The sequence below is a fragment of the Xyrauchen texanus genome, chromosome 19, assembly GCF_025860055.1.
Source record: "Xyrauchen texanus isolate HMW12.3.18 chromosome 19, RBS_HiC_50CHRs, whole genome shotgun sequence".
Taxonomy (NCBI): Eukaryota; Metazoa; Chordata; class Actinopteri; order Cypriniformes; family Catostomidae; genus Xyrauchen; species Xyrauchen texanus.
The window spans coordinates 26,514,504-26,528,596 of NC_068294.1; the positions used below are offsets into that span (position 1 = coordinate 26,514,504).

At 40.9% G+C, this 14,093-nt stretch overlaps 1 protein-coding gene across 1 annotated transcript; it reads left to right on the plus strand.

The window, feature by feature from the left end:
* Positions 1–4,929: 4,929 nt before the first annotated feature.
* LOC127660135 (C1GALT1-specific chaperone 1-like) lies at positions 4,930–6,793 on the plus strand. Its single transcript, XM_052150229.1, has 2 exons — positions 4,930–5,152; positions 5,476–6,793. Exon 2 carries the CDS (start codon positions 5,493–5,495, stop codon positions 6,441–6,443), a length of 951 nt encoding a protein of 316 aa, XP_052006189.1. The 5' UTR covers positions 4,930–5,152; positions 5,476–5,492; the 3' UTR covers positions 6,444–6,793.
* The last annotated feature ends 7,300 nt before the right edge of the window (positions 6,794–14,093 follow it).

Here is a 14,093-nt window from a genome sequence, read left to right on the forward strand (position 1 = left end):
GCCGCAGCACAAATATCCTCAATGGGTATCCCACTCGACCATGCCCACGAGGAGGCCATGCTCCTCGTAGAGTGAGCTCTGACGCCTAAGGGGCATTGAAGGCCCTTGGCTTCATAAGTCAGCGCTATAGCATCTACTATCCAGCACGATATTCTTTGCTTTGAAACTGTGAGACCTTTAGTGCGGCCGCCAAAGCATACGAATAATTGTTCCGCCTGTCTGAACGGGCAGAACGCTCCAAGTATACTCTGAGCGCCCTGACCGGGCAGAGTAAATTAGCGTCGCTTGGCCTGCTGAAGACGATAGGCTGCCAGAGATATCACCTGTACTCTGAAGGGTGTGGAGAGCACTTTAGGAATATACCCGTGCTTTGGCCTAAAGACAACTCTGCAGTCGTTAGGTCCAAATTCCAGGCAAGCAGCTTGATGACAGCGCTGCAGGTACGCCCACTCTCTTGACTGAGGCGAGTGCCAGCAAGAGCGCAGTTTTGAGCGAGAGCTGTTTAAGGTGCACGGTTCGGAGAGGTTCGAACGGGCACTCTTGAGTGCGTCCAGGACCGTGGCCAGGTCCCAGATCGGTACCGAGGGGGGGCGAGGAGGGTTCATCCTCCTAGCGCCTCTTAGGAAACAAATGATTAGGTCATTTTTCCCTAATGAGCGTCCTTTATCAGGACTGTGTGACGCCGCTATGGCAGCCACATAGACTTTGAGCGTGGAGGGTGTGCGGCCTACCTCCAGCAGCTCTTGCAAAAAGGCGAGTACACTTGGTATCTCGCACGATTTGGGGTTCAAGCTCTTGGTATCACACCAGTCACTGAACACTTTCCACTTTTGGGCATATAAGCGCTCGTAGAGGCGCTCAGCCTCAGTGATGGTTCTCAACACTCCGCTGGGGAGGTTCTCTGGAACCCGCTGAGGGGCCATGCATGAAGGGCCCACAGATCGAGGCGGGATGAAGAATCATCCCGTTGGCCTGCCTGAGGAGGTCCAGCCTCAACGGAATCGGCCATGGGGCAGATTGCATCATCTGCATCAGTTCTGGAAAACACATCTGGTTCTTCCAGAGTGGGGCTACCAGGAGCACTGCACATTTCACCTCCCTGATCCGACTGATGACCTGAGGTAGCATCGCGATCGGGGGAAAAGCATACAAGGGGCGGCTCGGCCAGACTTGGGCGAGAGCGTCCGTGCTCTTTGAGAAGAAAAGAGGGCAGTGCACATTTTCCCTGGAGGCGAAGAGGTCGACCTCTGCTTCGTCCAAGGTTTGCCATAACCACTGGACCGTCAGGGGGTGGGAGACCATTCTCCTGGGAGAACCTTGTCTCTGGACAGCATGTCCGCTCCCTGGTTCAGGATGCCTGGCACATGCGCTGCTCTCAGCGAGCGCAGGTTGTGCTGTGACCATAAGATGAGCTCCCTGGCCATAGAGTGCAGGGAGCTCGACCTGAGTCCACCCTGGCGATTTATATACGACACTACCGTCATGTTGTCCGTTCGGACCAGGACGTGTTCATTTTTCAGGTACGGAAGCAGGGCTCTGAGAGTCAAGGCGACCACTTTCATTTCCAGACAGTTTATATTTAGGCGCTTTTCCGGGTTTGACCAAAAACCGGAGACAGGCCTGCCCTCGTAAAGGGCCCTCCATCCTATTTTGGAGGCATCTGTCGTGATAATTTTTCTCCATGTGTTCACGCCCAGACTCACGCCGGTTTGATACCAGTCGACGGCCTTCCAGGGCGTCAGGGCTTTTATACAGCCGTGATTCGCTCTGATTAAAAAGTGGCCCAAGCGCCACGCGTGAGTGGGGACACGGCTCTTGAGCCAGCGTTGGAGAGGACGCATGTGCAACAATCCTAGCTGGAGTACAGCTGATGCCGAGGTCATGAGACCGAGCATCCTTTGAAATTGTTTGACGGGGGCGTGCGCGCCCGCTCTGAATGATGTTGCAAGGCGCCGAATAGCGAGCGAGCGCTCTGATGAGAGGCGCCGTCATCTGCACTGAGACTAGCACTATTCCCAGAAAAGAGATATTCTGGCTGGGGATAGCACGCTCTATGCAAAATTGATTCTCAGACCCAGACATTCTAGATGACTGATAATCCAAGATCTGTGCGTCGTTAACTGACTCTCTGATTGTGCTAGGATTAGCCAATCATCGAGGTAATTCAGTGTTCACACTCCCGCTGTCTCAGGGGAAAGTGCTGCGTCCATACATTTCGCGTGAATGTACGGGGGCCAATGATAGGCCGAATGGTAGTACTGTGTACTGGTATGACTGTCCCTCAAGCGAATCTCAGAAATGGCCTGTGATGAGGCGCTATCGAATGTGAAAGTAAGCGTCTTTCAAATCCACTGATAGAAACCAATCCCGGGCGAACTTGCGCGAGGATATGTTTGGTCGTTAACATTCTGAACGAGCGAATCATTAAAGCTTTGTTCAGATGTCTGAGATCTAGGATGGGGCGGAGGCCACCGTCCTTTTCGACGAGAAAGTAGCGGCTGTAAAACCCGCCTCGCTCATAGAGGGAGGAACAGTTTCTATAGAGCTCTTCTCTATCAGTTTGAGCACCTCGGTGCGTAGAACATGTGAAACATCTTTCCTCACTTTCGTCTCGACCACCGCTGAAAAGCAGGGTGGTCTGCTAGCGAATTGAAGCGAGTAACCGTGTCTTATTATGTTCAAAACCCATTTCGGCATGTCGGGGATTTTTTCCCCGGCTTTTGCTCGCACAGATATGGGCTGAATGCTGGCTGGGGGCGTGTCGCAGTGACGTATGGACCCTGCCGGCGGAGTGCAGGGGTGCGTGTGAGATTACAGGCACGCACGCTATCTCCGTAATGCTCGCAGCATGAGCTGGAGAAATTTTTGAAACTGTATAGACAGTGTTTACGGGTGGGGGTGCATACATTGTGATAGGCACGTGCGCCACTTTCATAAAGCTTCCCGTTCTTAGCGGGGAGTTTCTTGGCTCACGCGCCGCATCTGTGATGCTCACGGCATGGGCCAGAGAACTGTTTGAAACTGTATGGGCAGCGTTTATGGGTGGGGGTGCATATACCGTAGTAGGCAAGCGCACCATTTTCATAAAGCCTCCCGCTCGCGGCGGGGGGTTTTTGGGCATGCATACAGTGTTTGTGTGCAGGGGTGCATGCATGACAGCAGGCACGCGCGTTACCTTTGTAGTATTTCCCGCTTTTACTGGGGAAGTGTTTATAACTGTGGGAACAGTGCTTGTGTGTAGTGGTGCATACATGACAATAGGCACACGATCTACATTTATGGGGCGTCCAGCTTGAGCTGGGGAAGTATTCGACACTGTTTGGACAGTATTGATATGTGGGAATGCGCACTTTAGTGTGGACACGTGACCCCTTAGTGACCTCGAGCAAGTTGCCGCAGCACAGCCAATGACCGAGCTGCCTCGCTCATTGCTGTCTGCTGTGCAGCTGCAATGCGTTTTACATAAAGACTTCAATATTTCTCGAGAAACTGAGTTTTCCCCATAGCGTAAGCTACTTACGCAATAGGAGAGACCTCTCGAGAGGGAACCGACTTTGCCAATGTGAGGAAGAGGACGCTTGTAGTTTTTACCATCGTATGCAGCTTTGCTATTCAATGCCGTACGAATTACAATTCCCATGGAACGTTTCGCGCACATTAAACATCCGTTTAAATCAAAGTTGCTCTAGCAAGGCAGTGCAAACCTTGTACAAAACACTTCTGTCAACATACCTGATGGACCTTGTGAACTTTCATCCCTTCACTTCAGTGGTAATGACCTCAGAACAATGCTTCCCAACAAACTTATCCGCTCTTGTTTCAATTCTATATTATATCCGACACTTCTGTATAATAACTGTTTTTTGCAATCTTATGATAAACAAACTATTAAAAAATTTCGAACACAGTATATTAGCTTTCCAGTGGCTCCTAAAGCTAAGGAAACTCATTTTAAAATATTCAATGGGGTATACCCGTCAAGTGAATTTTTAAGACAACGATTTAATTTTGAAGAAAATGCCTGTACTTTTTGTCAAATTGACATAGAGACAACTGATGTTATGTTTGGAATGCTGTTGGAAGAGAAAAGAAATTAATTTCTTATTAATGTAATGTTGATACTGGGCACATTTTTTATTCCTAAGTCCAAATGTATGAAGACGAAACCTTATTTTTCTGTATTTAAAAGATACTTGATTTGTAATTTCTTTCCAGCGTTGGAATGTATAAAAAGTAAAAAGGCCCAGAAATTGGCTAAGAGACCTTGAATAATAAGAGACCTTGAGCTCTTAAAAGAGGAATAAAGAGACCCCTCTGTATTTGTATATTTAATTTATTTTATTTTAACTGATATGTGCCTTGCCTAATACTTATTTACCTGTACTTACCAATGCTATTGTAGATATATATTCTGTTTTTTTGTTCTGTTCTTGTGTTCAATAAAAAATAAATAAATAAATAAAAATCCAAATAATTAGCAAAAAAATAAATAAAAAGCAAGGCAGTGCACTGTCGGCCATCTTTAGAACACTCTCAGTAGGCTATTTCCAGCCATGCCAGTGCAGCTCATATCTACTTGAATGTAGAAAGACCATTATCTCAAAAACGGTTGGTCAAGATTACGATCAAAGAACATATTTCAAATCAGCAATAAAAACCTGACAATACTGGTATCATAAATTGAATTATTTATCTCATATTACGTAACAAAAAAAAAATTATCCCTGGCTTTTACAGTTAATGCGCATGCGCATTCGAGAGTTGATTGACAGGTTATGTCTGGATCTAAAAGGTGATTGGTTATTTTACGCGTAAGGCGGGACTTCCTTTCTACAGCTGTTGGGCGTTCAGAGCTCCGGTGGTTGAGTGTTCCAATTTCTCCCATTCATTTTAATAGAAGCGGTCCGTCTCTGCTAAATTATCTCTGGTTTAAATATCCGTTTGTGCAATGTGTTCCACAGGCCAGTTGAGCTGGACTCCAACAAGTCCTCATTCCTTTAGCCAAGCTAAATTACTTGAATGAGGACAGGTAGAACTGATTTCAGAACAGATACTACACTTTGGAAGGTTTTATACTTTCCGGTTGCGTATACGGAACTGAATGCGACTGTGTCGCATCTTAAAAGTGACATACATTCTGCGTTGTTGAAAGGTATCAAATTATAACTAATGACTGGAATATGAGATTTTGGTCAACTGTTTACTAAGTCAGTTGATCTTACTGATGTAGCTGAAGCCTGTTGGTCTAGTAGTTTGTATCTTTGTAAATGCTGATCTCATAATATAGTTTGTTATTATATGATATTTGTAGCTATTGCTGTTTGTTTCATAAAAATATATACTGTAATATGTGATTATAATTCAGCACTTGTCAATTTCATTAGATGTTGACTTGGACTGTTAGAGCAGGCAGTGCTTTTATTTTTCTATTCAAATCACATTTATTATTATTATTATTATTATTATCTATTACAGGTTTGTATTGCTGAATAATGTCTGAGGGCAGTTCGTTTATGAAAGGGATGATCGTAGGGGGCATATTTTGCCTAGTGATGTCTCTGTTTGGAACTTTTAGTCCAGGACTTCCTTCCGAGTTTGATGAGCATCTCCACCATCATCTGAAACCTGTCAGCAAAGATGAACTACAAAAGTTATCTGAAGCACAGATGTCGGAACTCACCCAGCAGGTTCGAGTGTATTGTCTCATTATGGTCACCCCCAAGCTCCTGGTTTATTGGGCGACAGCCAACAATACGTGGAGCAAACACTGTGACAAATCTGTGTTCTACACCACAGAGTTTTCCAAAGCTCTAGAGGCAGTGGACCTACAGGAGCAGGACGAGTGGGCAAGGCTTCGCAAAGCCATCAAACATGCCTATGAGAATGCCGGAGATCTGCGCTGGTTCTTTGTGGCACGACCCACCACTTTTGCAATTATTGAGAACCTTAAGTATTTGATATTGGATAAAGACCCAAGCCAGCCCTTTTACATTGGCCACACTGAAAAGTTTGGAGAGCTGGACTACGTGGAATATGACGGCGGGATTGTTTTTAGTTTTGAGGCAGTGAGGAGGCTGGTGGAGATGTTCAAAGATGAGGACAAATGCCCAGAAAGAGGTCGTGCCTTGTGGAAGATGCCTGAGGAGAAGCAGCTTGCCACCTGTCTTAAGTACAGGGGGGTGTTTGCTGAAAACGGAGAGGATGCACAAGGCAAAGGACTTTTTAACAAGAAAAGCATTAGCACATTGATTTCTGACAGCATGAACCAAAACCCAGCCGATGTTGTGGAGGCCTGTTGTTCTGACATGGCTATCACGTTCGGTGGCATGTCTGCGAGCCAGATGCAGGTCATGATGTATGGCGTCTACAGACTTCGACCGTATGGACATGACTTCCATGATTCTTTGATATTTTTGCCTCCTAAAAACTCAGACAATGACTGATTCACATCATGATTCCTGTATTTGGACTTTTTCTGTTCTACACAGATCAATTCAAAGAATGTTGAAATGGGTATTTCATCAACTGGATGCAGGGCTAAATTAGCTTTGATGTGAAGTATGTACTTTATTTTACGATTATGTGTTTGGTGTTCAAGTTGAAGAATTTTCACTATCCTTTTTATCCAGGTGTTAACGACTTTAGATGAGCATAATTTAATTTAATCAAGGGGGCACATATTGGATAATTTTGTGCACATAGTAGTTTTTTAATTAAATAAGTCTTTGATTTCGAAAGGCACAAAGGAACAAAATTGCACTGTGATGCCAAATGAAATTCCAGTTGTTTTAAAAACTTGCTTTAAACAATTAAAAATATATTTTTTATAAGATATAAGACAATGTTCAATGAGTACTGTATTTAATCTACTTCTTAATTCTTAAATGAGAACTTTTTTTTTAAATGAGGGATTAGCTGGGTGTTAAATCATGAGATCTAAAGGCTTTCAGAACACGTGATATGATTATTTTTATGAACTTTTAAATGAAATATTTTTGGATGTAGTTTGTCAAGCAGCGAAAAAGCTATTTCCATTGCTTATTTATAGTGAAGAGCTAAAGTTAAAAAAAATGCATACACTGATCAGCCACAACATTAAAACCACCTGCCTAATATTGTGCCAGACTGGCTGGTTTGAGTATTTCTGTAACTGCAGATCTCCTGGGATATTCATGCAAAACAGCCTCTAGAATTTATTCAGAATGGTGCCAAAAACTAAAAACAACCAGTGAGTGGCAGTTCTGTTGATGGATACACCTTGTTAATGAGAGAGGTCAACAGAGAATGGCCAGGCTGGTTCGAACCATAGACTGTAAAAAAAGACCTGAAGCCCCTTCGCTCTTTTCCATTGGTGAGAACTGAAGCTGCCAGTGTCCTTATATGCCACTGACATCTTGGGACTTGAGTCTGCGCAGTTGCGATTTCGGGACCAGACCTGCGCAGTAGTGAGCAGGAAGTAAAGCCGCGAAATCAAGGCCCCGCCCTCACTCTCGCTGAATCAATCGCAAGCACACACCCCTGCACTTTTGACTTATGACGGTGTGAAATAATTAATTATAGAAATTTAGATATTAAATTTAAAGCTCCAATCTCCTCAGTCCTCCGAAGATCCTGAAAAAAAGTCTGTTGGTGCTTCAATGACTACTTCGCTCAGAAAACCTGTCAATCATGATGTCACAGCACCGTTTTTATAGCATCAAATAACTAACTAAAAACAAACTTATTTAGAAAAAAAAACACTTGAAATTACATCAACGTGATAGAAACTACAGTAAATTACAGAAACTATCTTTGGAAAAAAGATATGTGAAGTGTGATTTAATTGTTTAGTTGGTCTCACGTCCCCTTGAATAACATGAGGAGGCGGGGTTTATGACCTATACTAGGACCAGTCACGGGGGGCGATCGAGACGTTTTGGCTTCACTTTTGAGGGCCTGTGCGGCTCGCTTGGTTGGAACTGACAAAGTCTACGGTAACTGAGATAACGCTCTGTACTTTTTTATTTTATTTTATTTTTTTTTTTTTTTTTTATTGCAACAACAAAAATAATTTACATACAAGAGTACATATAACCATACAAGTCAAGGGTTAAAAAAATAAAAAAAATAAAGAAAGGCATTTTACAGAAAAAAAACTTCTAAAATATCTATTAAATAGCTGTAAAGTTTTTCTTGCTTTTAAGTTTTTACTTTTAGATATTGTTTCTAAATATATTTTAACATCGACTTTAAATTGTTCAAAATTTGGCATTTTTCCATTCCATTTGACTTTATGAATATAATAACGGGCAATTATAATAATTAAATCAATGAAAAACATTTTAGCATAACATCAACTTCTTCAAAGTTAACAAGAATCATAGCTTTTCTTTGTAAATAATTATTAAGTTCTTTCCAAAACATTTGGATCTTGGGACACTCCCAAAATAAATGAACCATAGTCTCAGGGGAAATTTGACAAAAAACACAAATATCTTCCATGTTCACTTTAAAACGCTGTACCACAAGTGATTTAACTGGATAGACCCGATGGAACATTTTATATGAAACCTCTTTCACTTTATTTGTGATGCAATACTTATGAGGTGTCATCCAAATTTTACTCCAATCAAAACGCTTTTTAAAATGAGAATTCCAATGAGTAGTAACAGCAAGTATATTTTTAGATTGAAGAAGAGAACGCAAGAAAATAGTATTACATCCAGAACTTGTGAAATTCTTGCCCTGCAGCTTGATACAAGCAGTAAATTCTTTAACTGTTTGTAAAGAATAATTATTATTACATTCTAATAGCCTCAAAATTTCCTTGGGGATGGCATGTAAAACCAAAAAATATTGGATAGGATCAACTGAAAAGTTATAAATATGAACAAATTCAGGATAATTGTATAAAACACCATCTTTTTTTATCAACTGTTTAACCCAAATAATTCCCTTTTCAAACCAATTCTCAAAAAATATTGATTTGTTTTTAATCCTTATATATCTATTATTCCAAATGGTACATTTATGGGGGGAAAAATTATGACTATACATAAGAGTCCATGAAAGTAATGCTTGTTTGTGGAAACTTGCAAGTTTAATGGGTATTTTGTTAATATCATAATCACATTTCAATATGAACTCTATACCACCTACTTTTTTAAATATAAATTTAGGTATTGTATACCATATACTTTGTTTATTTTTTAAATAATTTTGGAGCCATTTTATTTTAAATATCATGTTAGAGGTCTTAAAATCCAAAACATTCAATCCTCCTTCTGTTTTTGATCTACAAATATTTTCTTTTTTAATATAGTGTGATTTGTTCTTCCAAATAAATCTAAAAAGTTTGGTGTCTATCATTTTAATTAAAGAGGGGGGTACATCTAACACTTGAGCAATATAAACCAACCTAGATAAACCCTCAGCCTTAACCAGTAACACACGACCATTTAAAGAGATATCTCTCATCAGCCAAGAATTAAGTTTTTTTTCAAATGATTGAATGACAGGAGTGAAGTTTAACTCACTTCTGACTTCCATATTTTTAGCTATCTTGATCCCCAAATATTTGACAACTTCTTTCACTGGAATATCACATACTGCTGTAAAATTACAGGAACATAGTGCCATAAACTCACATTTGTTAATATTCAGGGAAAGACCAGATACAGATGAAAAGAACTGCAGACACTTAATTGCTTTTTCAATTTCAGTATAGTCTCTTAAGAAAAGGGTAGTGTCATCGGCTAATTGTGTGCATTTAATTTCTGTATCTTCTATTCTGATACCACGAAAAGTATCTTTCTTAATATGAATGGCCATAACTTGTGTAACCAACAAAAAAAGCAGTGGACTAATAGGGCAGCCCTGTCGAATCCCCCTTTTAATTTCAAATCTATGAGAAGTTCCATATGACAGTTTTACAGAGCTATTAATCTTATTATATAGGGTTCTGATTACTTTTTGAAATTTGTCCCAAAACCAAAAAATTCAAGGGTTTTAAAAATAAAGTCATGTTGTATTGTATCGAAGGCCTTGTAAAAATCGACAAACAGAATAAAACTATTTTCATTGATAATTTCATTATAATCTATGAGATCTAATACAAGTCTAATATTATTACAAATATGTCTTCCTTTTATAAAACCTGACTGCCCCTCATCAATAATAGTTTCTAATCCTGATTTTTAACCTTTCAGCGAATATGGAAGCAATAATTTTACTATCATTATTAATTAAGGTGATAGGGCGCCAATTATCTAGTAATAATAGGTCTTTATCAGGCTTTGGAATTAATGATATTAGACCTTGTGTCATGGAGGGTGGCAAAACATCCTGAGCAATAGATTCTTTAAAGACCATTAACAGAAATTCAACTAAATCATCTTGAAATATTTTAAAAAATTCAGCAGTTAAGCCATCATTTCCGGGGGACTTGTTTAATTTAATTTATTTATAGCTGTTCTAATCTCTAAAATGGATATTTCCTGATCACAAAGGTCTTTAAATTCTTCATCGATACTATCTATATTATGTTTTAGGGGTTTTAAAAATTCACCTATTTTGTCTACAGAACATGCACTGCTGGAATATAATTTACCATAAAAATTTGAGACATATTTTGAAATAATAACAGGGTCCTGTGTTTCATGGCCATTAATATTAAGCTTTCTAATAGATGTATATTCTCCATTCCTTTTCTCCAGATTATAAAATTATCTGGAATTAGTTTCTCCTTCTTCTAACCAACGTCTTCGTGATCTAACAAATGTTCCTTTTGCTTTGATTATATATAATTTATCTAACTCAGCCTGCAGATTCATTAACAGATTAGAGTTCCTGTCATTATTATTATCAGTGATGTTACAAATAGCTCTAATAATTTCCTCTTCCTTTGATCTATTAAATTTTGCAACTTCTTTGCCTTTATTAACTGCACTAAGTCTAATCTGAAACTTCATAAACTCCCAATTCTTACAGTATAAATGTGTCTGCTTAGCTTGATTCCAATATGTTTGTATTATTCTCTTAATTTCATGTTTAAAACTATCAATTTCCAATAATCTATTATTAAGTTTCCAACAGGTCTTAGAGCCTTTACATGAAGATACGTTATTCCATATAATGAGAAGATAAATTATTTTGTGATCAGATAATATTGATGGTTCAATGGACACTCTACTTGTATTTTGTTCTAACGAATTAGAAATTAACCAAAAATCAATTCTTGACTGTTTAGACCCATCCCCATTACTCCATGTGTACTCTTTCAAAAGTGGGTGTTTAAATCTCCATATATCAATTACCTCCAATTTATCACAAAATCCAGATAACTCTGAATAAGTTGCAGATGGTCTAATTGGAATAGGAATTCTATCCATCTTAACATCTGGGACAATATTAAAGTCCCCACCTAGAATAATTTCAACATCATGAAATCTTTCTCTAACCTTATTAATCTCATTTTCAATATCAGAGAACAAATCAACATTATATTTTTGAATATTTGAGGCATATACAGTACCTAACAAAAACATCTTCCCATCAATGGATACTGTTAGAATTATCCACCTACCCCCACTGTGAACTTTGCTAATAACAATTTTACCTTTAAATGAACCTTTTAGAATTGCAACTCCTGCTGAGTGATTACTTCCAAAAGAATGACAAATTTCACTACCCCATTGAGACTTCCAAAAATCCACATCTGAAGAACAAGCATGAGTCTCTTGTAAGAAATAAAAATCTACAGTATATCTCTTGCAATACAAAAAAACAGCCTTTCGTTTAGTTAAATCTCGAATACCCCTGACATTAAAGGAACAAAATCATAACGACATGAACTTTTAACAATCAAAATTACAGAAGAAAGAAAAAAAAAAAAAAAAAACTTAAGAGCTAAGGTATATGTAACTCAAAGGGTGCATAATTCCTATTAGTTTACAATTTAACCTGGGAGATTATTATTTTTTATTTAGTTTTTCCTCACTCCCCCTCTACCATTCTCTTTCAGATAGTATTGCTTATTCTTTGGACAGAAACCACCAAAACCAAACTTTTATTTTCATTTGGGGAAAATTTCAACGCCATCAACAAAGGCTCTACTCCCCACAAAAAAAGCTTTACGACCTTTCTCTCTGGCTTCTTTCACCGTGGGCCACAATAGTTTTCGCCTCTCCACGTCCAGCGCGGTTAAATCTTCTGTAAACCGCAAACGCTGCGCTTGAAGGAATTCACAGTTCTTCTACTCTCGCCCGAGTAGATCCCGAGTAGACCTGTTCGTGAACTGAATAATCGTTGTTCTTGGGCTTCTGCCCTGTTCTTTCCGACCCAATCTATGAACAATGTCCACATCAACCTGGCATCTATCCTTAAGCTCTGGAGCAACTGAACCACAGATTCCAATCACCAGATGCTTGAGATCTTCATCCGTTTTCTCGGGAACACCGTGCAGCCTCAAGTTCCATCTCCGCCGATATCTTTCTGCTTCGTTGACTTTTCGTTCAAGCTCAGCGATTAGTGATTTCTTTCAGCACTTTCATTTCGTCTTTTAAGTCCTTAACTTCATTCAGCGTGAAGTCAATTGACTTTTTCAGGGTTGCAATGCTGAGCGTATTTTCTCGAATCAGATTCTCCAGGTGCCCCGAACTCTCATTAATTTTCTTGGATAAGAGAGTTACAATGTTCTCTTGCATCTCAGGAAGCGACGGCTCGTCTTTAGTTTTTTTGGAACGAGGTTTTTCTGGCGTGTCATCTATATCTGGCATACGCTGAAGGTCTTTCTCGAAGGTGTACGAGTATGTGTGATCTGCCATCTCAATGTCATCACTTATCCCTTCATCTTGACTTTTTTGTGTCTCCACTGAATTCGATGTTTTAGAATTCGTCTTCTCTTTTCGTTTAATGGCACCACCAGAGCTGTTGTCCTTATTCGGTTTCATTTTGTGAGAGGAAATCGAAATTCGACCGAGGGGGAACTATTCCAAAATCTATCTTTTAGTTAACAATCCAATGTAAAACTCATGTAGTCTATAAAGTATGACATGAATTTATCCCATCAACAAATATTTGGAAAAAACACCACTAAAACGTCCGCAACTAAGAAAGATCACCCACCTTGGCCGCCATCTTGCCGCCCCCTGATAACCGCTCTGTACAACTGGTGAGAAGAACATCATCTCAGAATGCTATTGGGTTGGTGCTGTTCCCTATCGAGAGGTCTCTCCTATTGCGTAAGTAGCTTACGCTATGGGAAAACTCAGTTTCTCGAGAAATATTGAAGTCTTTATGTAAAACGCATTGCAGCTGCACAGCAGACAGTAATGAGCGAGCCAGCTCGGTCATTGGCTGTGCTGCGGCAACTGCTCGAACCAATGACGGGGCGACTCTGAACGCACGACCAATGGGGGCGCGCCTCGCGTTCGCGCGCTCAGAGCCCGCCGAATTTAGCATAGCCAGGCTATATAATGGGCACCCCATCATACGAGTTCCTTTAGATTTAATCTCCTTCAGCGAGCACCTTCTCTTCGCTGGATCCTCCGGATTGTTGGAGTCTTTCACCGTCGAAAAGCCTACAGCAGGACTGCTTAGAGGACGCCGGCGCCTTCAGCCGCCTTCGAAGCCTTCTGCTACGCCATCCGGCGCACATCGCATATCCTTTACTGCAAGCACTCGCCCCCGCGACGCTTTTTAAAGTAAAAGAGCAATTTTTCAAGGCGTTGTTTCAAATGCCTTCAGCCTGCGCCTCGTGCAGAGGCCCTCTTCCTGACGGAGATCGGCACGTCATTTGCACTCGCTGCCTGGGACCGGACCACGCAGAAGCTGCACTCATTCAGGGCGGATGCCCCGAATGCGACTCCCTGGGCCTCGCCGAGCTGCGCGCTCTCTTTGCCGCTTTCGCCGCAAACGAGCCTGCTTCCACCGTGCCGCCACCTCTGTTCGAGCCGCGCAAGAAAAAGCGCCGCTCACAGAGGCTGCCGGAGCACGTAGACTTCGGTGACGTCACGCCGGGCCAGTCCCCGCGTGCGTCACCGCTACCAGAGATCTCCCCGCCGCCAGTCCATTTCACGAAAGCGGACCTGCAAGCGGAAAGATGTGTCACATGT